Source organism: Sebastes fasciatus, chromosome 6, assembly GCF_043250625.1.
Source record: "Sebastes fasciatus isolate fSebFas1 chromosome 6, fSebFas1.pri, whole genome shotgun sequence".
NCBI lineage: Eukaryota > Metazoa > Chordata > Actinopteri > Perciformes > Sebastidae > Sebastes > Sebastes fasciatus.
In genome coordinates, this window is record NC_133800.1 from 34157235 (window position 1) to 34170626 (window position 13392).

The following is a 13392-nucleotide window of genomic DNA, read 5'->3' on the forward strand; positions in this document are numbered from 1 at the left end:
GGGGCATTTTTAAACATTTAAACATTTTTGCTATTATTTCTAACTTTGAGAATACACACATTAAAAGGAGCAGATTGAGCTTCGATGCAAATCCATCAGAATTATCACTGAGAGTAAATATAGTACTTTGTAAAATGATTCTAAAAAGGTAATGGTGTTGTTGTTTTGCATACTTATCTAAGGTTTACTGCAAGTCACTTGTTAGATTCAAATTCAAATGTATTTGTATAGCACCATATCATATAAAAGCAGTTTACATAGAAAAAAGCATCACGTATGTATACAATATATGCATTGTATATAAGGAAACAACAAACACAAAAACAGCTTAATAAAGGGAGACAGACAAATAATAAACAATGAATAAAACATGGTGTACGGAGAAAAAATTTGCAATGTTTTATTTAATTTTGATGGACTTTGATGGAATTTTGAAACTGACACGTGTCCCTTTATTGTTACTTTGCATTTTGATGCAGATTAAAATTTCTTAACATTTTCTGCTAATGAAATAACACATTAAACAGATTGTGCATCCTCTGAGGTTTTTGCTCTCAGAGTTCTTCCTTCCATTTTTTGTTTCACAGCAGGTCTCTGCTTCTTTTCTTCCAGCTGCTAGCGATACTATATTTGACACTTTCCCTCCAGCTGGCATCTCTTTCAGTAAAATAGGACATTCACACAATGCAGTGGGATTGCAGTCACCTGATTCTCCTCACTTATCAGTGTTACAGTAGCAGCTACTGGAGTCGTCTCCATCTTGCTTTCTCCAGAAATCAGGAGAGCAAAACAGAATCTTTCAACCAACTCAACAAGGATGCAGCAAAAAGATGAACTTGAGCGACTACATCTGTAAACCACAGACCTACAGCGCCTGCTACGACCTGATAGGACCTGAGCTGATGCTGATGCTGATGCTGATGCTGATGCTGATGCTACGTGCCCGCCATTTGCAAAAGGCCTTGCTTAATTAACTCTTGGCTGCCGACGGTGACCCATTAAGTAGTTAGCTGGTACGGGCGGTGAGTAAACACATCTGCTGGAGGGGCTTTAAAAGGATGTGCGACAGATGCAGCCGTTCCCTTTTCCACGCTCCCCATTTAAATAATTCACCATGCGCTGACAATCCCTGCACCCAGGACCACCTGCATGGAACAGCGGAGCCCGGAAACTTCCGTCTCCGTCCATCTGTCTGCTTCTGCTCCATCACCGCTACCGGCGCACAGGGCGCTCCGTGAACACGGCTCTACTCAGCCGAAAGAAGAATCGCCTCGTCGCTGCGCATTCCTTCTCCCCGTTTCCCCCTTTTTCAAACATGTTTCGTTGCACGCGAGGCCTTCTCCTCAGTGCTGCTCGACTTTCTTGACCTCATAAACATGGTTTGCTGCGGAGCATATTTCAGATGCAGCGGTCTCTCGAGTTGAGGTGCTCAGCTGCAGCTTCCTGTCCCACCGGGAACTCTGAGCAGGCGGCTCCACATTCAGCCTCCATGTCCAGGAATCAGTGTCCTCGGTCGGTCATCGAGCTGTGTAGGAGCACTCACGGCGGAGGCATCATCTGTGCTGACAGCTGCGGCATCAGGCTTGAAACACTGGCATCTGCTGGCACCCTTCCTTCCCCTCCCTCCATCCCCCCCTCTGTGTATCCCCATTAGGAGACCCAGCATCCCCTGCTGGGGCGTCGATGGAGAGGTTAAGTGGCTGCGCTCTTGCAGCAGCATGTCCTCACCTGGTGTTTTCACAATAACGGTGCAGGGCAAAAAATAACTGAGGGGGAAGTCGACACCTGCTTTACAAAGCAGGTACAGTAGCTAATGCTAATGCTAGTCAATAATTAAACAGGCTGTCCCAGGGCTGCTGCTAGCAGCGGCATCGCTCCATCTGCTCCGGTGGGGGTATGGAGACGTCCTGTTGTTTGATTGTCCTCCATGTTGTGGGACAGACATGTTGGATGTGCATTGATTGCTGCATGATGAAACTGGAGCCAACTCTGTTTGATTGAAGAATGCAGGGAGCAACGTGTGTCGCATGTCTGAGGGTCTGGAATATAATATTAATAAGTATGTTTTCTTTAGTGTATAATCACCTGAAACTAAGAATCATTGTGTTTGCATGACCTTAGAATGAGCCGTTTATATCTACATAGGGAGCGCGTCCTCTCTTCACGGAGGTGGCTGCCATGTTGCACCGCCATGTTTCTACCGTAGCCCAGAACGGACAAACCAAACACTGGCTGTAGATGGTAGTGTCTAGAAGGGAACCCACAAGTTGGGAAAACTCTCGCGAGATGGTTGAGGTTAGACATTGATCTTTTTTGCAAGTTTATGCAGATCTCAGATCAGAATTCACAATTTGCAGGTTACCTTCTTAGATACGACCAGCTCTAGATAGGGCCATTTGCGTTTTCACGTTTTCGCCTCTGCCATCGTAGTTCTTCTACATGCTCAGCACACGGGAAAAGGTTCAGTTGGTTGCAATCAGCAACCTCACCGCTAGATGCCGCCAAATCCTACAAACTGCACCTTTAAATTCGTAATATCGGATGATTTAAGCTCTTCTTGACAACAACTGAAACATACAACTCAGAAAATGAAGAAGTTTGGCTTGTGACCTCTTGAATGATGCAATGTCCACATGTGACCTCTCATCACGAGTTCTGCCTTTTAGAGTGGATATGAGTTATGAGCAGTTCCAACCAAAGACTGTTTTTTAAATCCAAACTAATTATTTTGAATAGTTGTTAAGGCCTGAAAGTAGTGCCCTTTAAGTCTGAAAAAACAAAACAGAATTTAGTTTTCTTTTTCTCACCCCTTTTAATCATTTTGTGATTTATCTTGAGACCCCTATGAAACAAAACTTAACATCACAGATAATCAGTTTGGAATCATCATGCAGCTGGGTTTCCATTCATTTCTGTATGATCTGAAAATATATTAGCAATTTGCTTGAGTTGTGTAATGTCGGGCAATTTTTGTCATTACACTATTATTCTAAGTCAATGCAGTACAATCTTTTCAAATCAAGCTGCATTTTTTTCCACAGAATTATCACATAATAATGTTATATTGACAAAAATAAGACTAAGTAAGTCAGTTTACTGATACATAAATCAATAGAAACAAATGGCGACCTGGATTTGTAGGAAAAATAGATCCAGAAATCAAAAACTGTACACAAGTGTTGGAAAATACTCCCGAAAAAAAGTTGTGGTTCAGGAGTTGTATCGTGCAACACTCTGGTCTGGCCCTTTAAGTTACCAGCTGCCGTGCCATAAAACCATCACTTTATCTTTAATCAGTCAGTTTGTTAGAGTGCATGTCACTCTTTCCAAATGGTGGATGTCTCACTCTGGAACACAACTTCTCAGATCTGGTCCCCAGGCTTCGTGAGGCCTGGAGTTTCCTTCCCCTCCGTCAGAACTTCTGCCACACAAACTGCTGCAGAGTGATGACTCCTGGATGCCGAGTGACAGGCCTTGCATATGCTCCGCCGTGAATTATTCAGCCTCCTCAATTTCCACATCTTTAAGGGAAGTTTGAAAGCCATTAGCGTCACCATTGTCAGCCGCTCCAGCTGTATCGCTTCACCAAAGCTTAGTGTCACGGCGGCCTTACTTTCTGACAGATCATAGCGAGCCCGGGGACGAAGTTATTTCCAACGCGGAGCCAGAGATCTGCAGCGGGGAAGAAGCCCTGTGCCATTCAACTGGTGTCCCTGGGAGCCTGTGTCGCTTTCTACCCAGGTTTTGAGTGATCCCTCGGCCCCGTGACAATCTGCCCTCTCATCTCCCATTTATTCAAACACAACCAGCGACCCACCAAGCAGCTGCAGCTCTCTCCTCAGTGTCACTCACTGGCTTTCACCACGGCACAGTTGAATGACAGCGAGCGATGTTTTCAATTATTCACCCGACTCCTTTTTAAAGTCACTCAGTGGCCTCTTTTTCATTCTTTTTGACCTGCTTTACTTCCTGTTTGTGCTTGATGTTACCTGTTCTACATCAGTAATGGCTCTCATTGTGGTTTTGCAAAAAAGAAGAAGCAGAAAATATGTTTTGGTGCACCACAGTGGTCATTTTGACAACAACTTTAAATTTAGTTTTACTCTTAGTCGCTTACTGAAAATCACATTTTAGTCTTTTGGGGGTTTTTTAGCCACGATTTTATATTATAGTAATATAGATTTTTTTTTTAGTCAATGTTTTAGTCATAATTATCTCAGACAAGAAGTAAGAATACTTTAAACTGTGTGTTTAATCATCTAGGCCAGTGGTTCTCAACCAGGGGTCCGGCGACCCCCAGGGGTCATCGAGGGAGATCCAGGGGTCTCCAGAAAAATGGGGAATAGTTTATTTGTACTTTATAATTCACTAATGAAGTGAGTCCAATGTGAATACGAGTCATAAGAGTGACTATTCTGATCTTATTACACAGCTTTGTTGAATAATCGAGTCTGATTGGTCAATGACGGCGTTCTACAGTCTGTTATTTCTTTATAGCAGACCGTTGCTATGTATAACAGACCGTTGCTATGGGCACAGTTCTGATGTCGGACTCTGAAGGACCATTTTTGTGTCAAGTTATTGATTTCTTAAGTAAGTAGTCGTGTAATAAAGCAAACATATCAAGTTTCCAGAACATAAGGTGACATCCTCCAATGTCTTGTTTTGTTCAACCAACAAACTCAGATTTTTAATATACAGTGATACAAAACAGAGAAAATCAGCAAATCGTCACATTTGAGAATCTGAAACTATCAAATTTTAGTATTTTTTTTTTCTTGACAAATGATTTAAACAATTAGGTGATTAACAAAATAGTTGTAGATTAATGTTCTGTCAAGCCACTGGCTAATTGTAATACAGTGGCACAGAACAACCACTTTAAATAGACGCTGTCACCCAATTACTAATCATTCTTTTGTTAATCTTCCTGGAAATAAAAGGGTGAAAAAGAGAAGAGCCTAATATGACTTATGCCTCTGTGCTGGAGCAGATTCTGCCTACTCAACAGTAACTCGCTAAATTAGCAGTCAGTGTCTCAGCGAGGAAGAGAAAAGGCCTCGCTGACTGTGGTTGGGTTGTGGTGCGTTAAGGATGTCCAGCGATGTCAGGCGAGGGAGGGGAGGTGGGGGGGGTCGGGCGTTCGTCAGTGTAACTCGCTTGGGAGCTTTCCTCCTTCACACGCCGAGGTCCACACCTCCAGCTTGATTAACAACCTGCCCACCATTATCACGGATTGAGGGTGTCAGCTAAATTAGCCTCTCCCCTCACCCATTCAGCACGAGCACTTCGTTAACATGCACGGACCCGGAACGGCTTCGCTGAGCCGCAGAGGCGTGCGGCGCTTCACGGGTCCACGTCGGACACAAAGGGACGTTTTCTGATAGAAGAAAACTGGTTCACACTCAGAATTAGTTTTAAAATAGTGTTCTCATTTGTTGGGAATTTAAACATTCATGATTAAACATGAATATGTTGCACCTGGTCTAAAAGAATTAAGAAAAGTAGAAAACACACATGTGCCATCTTTAATGGGCATGCACAGTTCAACTAACTCTAAACAGGTCGGTAAGATCAGGTGTAAACATTTTAAACAAACCAAACACCTGACATAGAAATAGGGCACATAGAGCAGATCAAAGTGTGTGTAAACACAGATGTAGAAATACTCAAACCTAATGTTTAACACAAAATAAAATCATGTTTTCTGTATTAGATTGAAAGCTTTTATGTCTTTTCTAAACTATAAAACTTTTATGTCTGTACTTAATGTCGCTGTGACGCTGCCTCATCATTACTTCCATCAGTGGTGGAAGAAGTACTCAGATCTTTTACTTAAAGCTGCAGTAGTGGAGCAAATATGATTTTTCAAAAAAGTTATTTTTATTAAACGGTCACTATATCGTGACATTAGTACATGAAACAGGTAACCTGAAAAAAATCATGTTCCTCTGTGTCCTCCGGTGTTCATAACGACATCTGCAAGATTTCACAGACCGGACGAAAACAAGCAGTAAGAGCTGATCTGAGGTCTGCTGTCCATCTGCCGTCTATGAGAGCCGGCTGTCAATCACTCACAAACTCCGACCAAACGGTCAAACTAGGCAGCGCTGATCAAATATGAATCAATATTCTGTTACGTTAATGCTTATTTCTCTCCTCAGATGTTTTCAGAATCATCTTGTAGCGCACGGTTTAGCTGTAAAATGAGAAAGTTTGTGACGTCGCCGCCATTGTGAAATCTGGTGAAGGAACGCCAGGTTTCTGTCACATGACCGGAGCACAGCCAATAGGAACGCTCTCTCTCTCAATGAAATGACCTGTGATTGGTCAAAGTCTAGATTTTTTAAAGCCTGAAAACAGAGCCATGAGGAGGTGCAGAAGTCTAGTTATCTCTTAGAACACTTGAATTATAATATAATATATACTGCCTACTACATTGTTGTCATTGTTTTCTTGTCGGAAAGAAGCAAAATAGCCCAAAATATCTAAATGAACCCAAATTGCATTTAAAAAAATTATGTTTTTGCCCGTAGTGTCTCACCTTAAATGGTTTAAATGAAAAAAGAGATCTTGACCTCTACAAAGTGATAATAGAATAAACAAATAAAAATATAAGTGGAGCCATCAACAAGTTGAGCGAAGTGTCAAAGTTGATCCGGTTTAAAAGTTCCATGAATTGTATTTTAAATATTTAGCGTGGGTAAATCAGGAAAGGTGCAAAGGAGTCGGTTTAGAATATTTAGAATCCACTGCATAGTAATGGACACATGGTCTGGTTGCTCATCTGTTGGGAACCACGGGAGAATTGGTGGCCCAAGGCGCTGCCTCGGGCGAAATCCAAAGCAAAGCAAAGAGCTCTCTTGTTATTATTCCGCAGCACCAGTTTTAATGGCGGCCTCCCCTGTACGCTACCACACACTCACAGCTGGCCCCTCACACACACACACACACACACACACACACACACACACACACACACACACACACACACACACAATGCCACTCTGCCTACTTCTTTCTCTCCTCTCTCTTTTTGTGTTGCATTTCAGCCGTTCCGTATCCTGAATTCTCATTAAACCTGCCGTAATTGGATTGGGCGTAATAGACATATGGAAATTGCGGTGCCGTTCATCATTAGGGTTTTAATTGTGCCCATTTTGGCTTCCGCCTTTTCCCCCCTTCTAAATAAGTCATAGGAGTTCACGAGGCTTGTTACCGCCAGTCAGGTTACTTCATCCACACGCGCTGACGGCCGTGATAATGAGAGGATTTCCTCCCTCTGAGTTTGACCGTTTAGTTTGTACCCATTGTGTTCTTTTACTGAGCGCGGTGCTAATGTGAGCGCCCGACTTGTTACTCGTTTTTTTTTAACAGGATTTCCTTGTGAAATAAAACAGTTTAGCTCTTTATTCTGTCTCTGGAAGTCATAAGGGATGTTTTGTAGAACGCTACTGGGGGAAATTACTGATATTGATATTGAAAAAAGTAAATCTAATGCTAATAAATCAGATAATGTTCTTTTTTAACACTTGCAGTATTTATAGCTAGTTTCCTTTTTTTACTCAAAAACACGAACAATTGTGGTTATTATCCCTCATATTTCATTTGTTAAAGAGTTGTGACAAAGACATCTCCTTGTTCCTTACCTATTATTTAGATTTTTTTATTTATGTAGACATGATTGACAAAGCCTTTTATGTCCATACCTGTTTGTCCACTGCTGTTGTCTCTATCCAAAAGAAAGAGAAGCATTTTTGTGTGGATAAAAAGAAAAATGTAAGAATGTGTGTGTCCTTCTTGGAGATTGAAAATATGACAGCAAAAATATGAGTAAAATCAAACAATGTAAGCTGGAAATTAATTAATTATAAAGAGCAAATATAGATAAAATACAACGTGCTTTTTGAAATGATAAATGGCTGCATTTATATCCAAAGCGCTTAATAATGTGTCTCTCATTCACACATATTCACACACACACACTCACACATCAGTAGCAGCGAGCTACCATACGAGGTGCCGGTCTGACCATCAGGAGCAATTTGGTGTTCGGTGTCTCGCCCAAGGACACTCGGACATGACAGGAGGAGCTTTACCTCCTGAGCCGCAGCCGATCCTTTTATTTAGCAAAATAAGAGTCACAAAATACATAAAAATGCAACATAGAACAATATGTCTGCACTGCAATTTCTGCAGTTTAATTGAACATATTACGGTGACACTAATTAATCTACTTTCTCTGCAGGACTATGGACGTTTTCATCAGTCTAAACCACGGCAAGTCCTTCATCTCCAGCGCCTACACCATCACTGCCTCCACCTGTGTGAGTCTGAGTTAACCTCTGTATTTGAAACCAAATGAAGCGTCTGAGATGTTTTATAACATGAAAACAGCTTTCTTTAATGTTCCTTCACACCTCTCTTTCATAACCTCAGCCTTATTTCCTGAAATCCTGTTTCAGTTCACATTGCTCATATTGTGGTTTTGAGTATGTGATAGTCTCCGTCCCTCCCTAATCCTCTCTTCCATTTATCATGTGATGAGTCTTTTTTTCTCCTGTCATGTTGTTCCGTAGTTTCTCACTGTATTTTTTATTTTCATGCACGCAATATGGAAGCACTGGAACTTTTTCTCACGTTGAAGATAGTCAATTGTTAATACGAGGGAAAAAAACGGCAATGAATTAAATTTAAAACTTAAATCAGCCTCTCATCCATCTTTATCATGTGATGAGTCTATATTTCTCCAACAGTGACTTCATAGTTTCTCACTGCATTTTGAATAGTCATGCACACAATATGGAAACACTGAAACTTTTTCTCACGTTATAAAATAGTCAAACAAGGTCAAATATCTCCAATAAATTACATTTACACCTTAAAGCATTCTTTTTATTTATTACACGGTAGACAGTTTTCTTCAGTAAGTAGCAGTGTAATAAGCAGGATAATGTACAGCTAGTGGGTCATTGTTGTGAAATTAAAGACCGGCTCGCTGTACATTATCCCTTACATGATAATAATAATAAAACTTTGTAAAACAATTATCTTAATAATTTTTTCCCATTTAGTTGCCTCTATGTGTATACATATAATATCCATAATATTATTGTTATTTTCTGTTGTTTATTGTTTTATTGTTCCACTTGGGCCATTTTGCATCACTGTGTGTGATCAACTAAAACCAAACGATTGTGGGGGTTTAGAGTTTTACTTTATTGAAAGGTTGTAAACATCCCTCTTCCTCTGCATCTCATCTTTACTTTATTGTTTTTATTCTGAATGCACATTGATCAACACCACTCTAAATGTGCCAGTATAAGTCTAAAAGGCTCTTTTTCAGCTCTTGTCCCTCAACCTGATGTTAAAATTGGCCATTAAAAATCATTGCTAATATTTCTCCACTAGGTAATTACCAGACATTTTGTTTACTGTCCAGTAGCAAACAGCAGTGACTTGAGTCTCATTTCACCATTTTGTCTTTGGATGTAAAACCAAACTTTATTTTTAGGATGAATGAACTGATGAACGTTTTGTCATTTTCTCCTTGTAGTCGGATGGTTTTGTGATTGCGATCGTCTTCCTGGTGCTGCTGCTCCTCGTCGCTCTGGCCCTCATGTGGTGGTTCTTTCCTCTTTGCTGCAAAGTGGTGAGTGTTTAGATTAATTTACTCTGGTTTTACGTGGAGATAACAGCAGGTTGAGTGCTGGCAAAACCTGCCAGATAACTGATACTGTATGTTGCCTAATATAGAACTAATACTCACTGCTATTTTCTCTAGCTCTGATGATGACAAATGTCCTGTTGCTGCAAACGCAGCTCGTCTTACGAAATCGATTCAACTGAAAACTGTATTTTTTAAATCAAAATATAGTTGGGGAAGTGGTGCAAAGCATATGAAGTTTATGGCCACTTAGAAATACCATAAAACCAGAGATAAGCAGCAGGTCGGTGCAGGTTAACCGAGGCTGCTCGTAAGCCAGCGGGCTCTGAAGGGAAGTGGTGTGAAACATCCGTTCAACCCCGTCACCTCCCATTTGAAGAACCTCAAACAGGAAGTGAGGAACCCACATCCTGCACAGCATCAGCGTGACAAGTTCTGTGAAGAGATGAAGTCAGTTTTTATGTGAACAAACTGAGTTAAAAACAAAACAAGAGATAAATAAGCAGGAGGAGAATGTGAGTGACAGATTGCAGGAACGTTAACAGAATCTGTGTTTGCTCAGGACTAACATTGGGCCTACCTGGGGACTGAAGTGATTAATAATAATCACAGAGATTATTTATGGTTTAATCACATTTGAATCTGTCATGCCCGGCTTAAAATACTTACTCTGTTTTAGTAAACACTGAATTCTTCTTTTACTAATCCTGTCAGAGTGTTTCATTTCAGCTGCACTCTGTTTCAGGCCTTATCACTTATTATTATTATTTTTCTTTGGTGATTACTAACTTCCTCTCTTCATCAAGGATGGAGGCGGTATCTAAATCAGGGTTAGGCAAATTCTTACTATTTAAACAAAGCTCTTGTTGATGTTTCAGTCCTTCCTCAAGTAAGATTTTATCAAACAGCAGTGGCACCGTATATACACCGATCAGCCATAACATTATGACCACCTGCCTAGTATTCAGTAGGTCCCTATTTTGCCGCCAAAACAGCTCTGACCCGTGGAAGCATGGACTCCACTAGACCTCTGAAGGTGTGCTGTGGTATCTGGCACCTAGCCGTCAGTAGCACATCCTTTAAGTCCTGTAAGTTGCGAGGTGAGGCCTCCGTGGATCGGACTTGTTCGTCCAGCACATCCCACAGATGCTCCATTGGATTGAGATCTGTAGACCGAGTCAACACCTCCAACTCGTTGCCATCCACATGATGTAAAAAGGTCAGCACGGGGCACCCTGACCGGTCTGCAGCTACGCAGCCCCATACGCAACAAACTGTGATGCTCTGTGTGTTCTGACTCCTTTCTATCGGAACCAGCATCAACTTTTTCAGCAGTTTGAGCTCCAGTAGCTCTTCTGTTGGATCAGACAACACGGGCCAGCCTTCGCTCCCCACGTGCATCAATGAGCCTCGGGTCTGACCCTGTCGCCGGTTCACCGGTTCTCCTTCCTTGGACCACTTTTGGTGCTTTAGTCTGACCACTGCAGACCGGGAACATCCCACAAGAGCTGCAGTTCTGGAGATGCTCTGACCCAGTCGTCTAGCATCACTATTTGGTCCTTGTCCAAGTCGCTCACATCCTTACACTGGCCCATTTTTTCAGCTTCCAACAACAAAGTTCAAAGTTCAAAATGTTCACTTGCTGTCTAATATATCCCCCCCACTGCCAGGTGTCATGGTAACAAGATGATCCATGTTATTCACTTCACCTCTCAGTGATCATAATGTTATGGCTGATCGGTGTATATATAAATTTGACTTGGGAGAAACTCACCAATCAGAGCACACCAACCCCGCCTCCTGGCATCCATCCAAATGAAGGTCAATAGAAATGGTACGAAGCTCTTTCTATTACAGTAAGTACATATAGAAACTACAATGGCGCCCAGAGAGCGCCAAGGTTCCCGAGTACGATTGCCCCCCCTCTCCGTTCAGCTTGCGCCATCATCCACTGTATCAGCTGAACATAACGGAGCATCGTAAAACACTTGATTCAAACTGGACAGAAACAAAAAAAAAGTTTAATGTGAAAAAAAAGGCAGAATCTACAGTTCTTCCCCCCCACTCCACCCTCCGCTCTCTCGCTGTCTCTCTCTTTGAAGGAAAGAGGCGGGGTCATGCTTCATCAATGCGTCATCACTTACACTGTGCACGTGTTATACCCAGAGGTCTTCATGTTCTGGCTGATTGGAATCCTTAAAAAATTTCCTGAATCCGGATCATGATCCTCCAAAACATCTCATTCAAATCTATCGCAGACTTTTGGAGTAATCCTGCTAACGGACAAACAAACAAACCAACGCTGGTGAAAACATAACCTCCTTCCTAGGCCTTTTTGTATATCCCATGAAATCAATTCCCGTGTAATTCACGTAATCTTGAACCAGAAGTATAAAGAGTGGCAAACGCCGCGTAGGGAGGAGGTAACTGTAGTGTCTCCCCTTAATAATACCCATTCCTACTCATGACGGATCTGACATTGACTGAAGTCCAGAGGCTCTGTTGGTGATTAAAGAGAATTTCATTAGTAAGGTCAAATGTGGAGGTTGGAAGGTTCTTCATTAATTCACACACAGATCGCCACATGTTCCTGGTCCCACGTGAACAGGTGCAACTTGTGTAATTAAGGAACCTTGAATCTGCAATGAAACTCTGAGCTCTCCCTCATCGTTTCCCAGTTTGATTGAAGGTATTTCTTCCTTTAATCCGTTGTTTAAACTTTTCTTTAGTCTGGATATTCATGAAAACTGCTCTCATCCCCTTTGGAAAAACAGCCTCACCCACTTAACCGTTTACAAAAATCCACAACAGATTATCGTTTGGGGCTACGAGCGAGGGGCTGCAGATGGTGCACCCTGCTCTTTTTCTGTCTTTTTTTTTTCTACTGAGATCTGATAAAGGCAAATTTACCCTCCACCGCCGCTTACCCGCTCGCCCCGCGCGCCGCCCCTTAAATGATAGACGTCACCTGGCTTTGTGGACCTGAAGGGAGCCCATCCAGGATGAGATGGAAGCATATTTTGGAAAACCAACAAAGGCATTAAAATGTAAACCCCCTGCAGCATGTCTGGCCGCGGACGTGTTTGTCTTGGTGGAGAGAGCTGCTGTTGCCTTCCATCGAGGGACGCGGCAGAAGAGGAGGGCCATGTGTGGCTTGTTAATATTTAAACCCCCAGTCTGCCAGGTTTCAGCAGTCGGGATGAGGCCACGCACACACACACACACACACACACATGCCCAACCTCTTTCCCACAATCCCTCTCTCTCTCACTCTGTGTCTCTCTCTCCCACATGGATTGATGCCAAGCGAGAGGTCACACAAGCTGTGGAGTGGTAATTTCTTTGTTTATGATTTGTTTGGAAATTAAACTCAGAGTGGCGTAGCCTTTAGTTCAAATCAAAGGATTCAGGATCGGAGTTGTGGTTTTGAATTACATCGCCAGTTTATCCAAATCGCTGCTAAATTGGACACATTTTCAACTCAGTTGGTGCTTAATATGTTAATAATCTCAGATTACTTCATTTTATTTCATGTGAGAAGTTGTCAGCGTTTCTCTCCGATGCAGATCTTTACTTTCTGCTCCCCTCACAATCATTTTTTATTTTGTAGCACAAATTAAATTTCTAAATATGCTACCTGCCACCGATCCATCACGATAAGCCTCTCGAAACAGCTTGACACAACACGGTTTGAGTTTGGGAACGAACGGATTATCAAGTCCAGT

General features: G+C 42.0%; 1 protein-coding gene across 1 annotated transcript in view; it reads left to right on the forward strand.

The window, feature by feature from the left end:
• The window catches only part of antxr2a (ANTXR cell adhesion molecule 2a), a 103414-nt gene that overhangs the window by 30388 nt on the left and 59634 nt on the right, over positions 1 to 13392 (forward strand). The window contains exons 11-12 of the mRNA XM_074639455.1: positions 8249 to 8327; positions 9557 to 9652. Coding sequence (XP_074495556.1) covers positions 8249 to 8327; positions 9557 to 9652 — 175 coding nt within the window. The remainder of the gene's footprint in view (positions 1 to 8248; positions 8328 to 9556; positions 9653 to 13392) is intronic.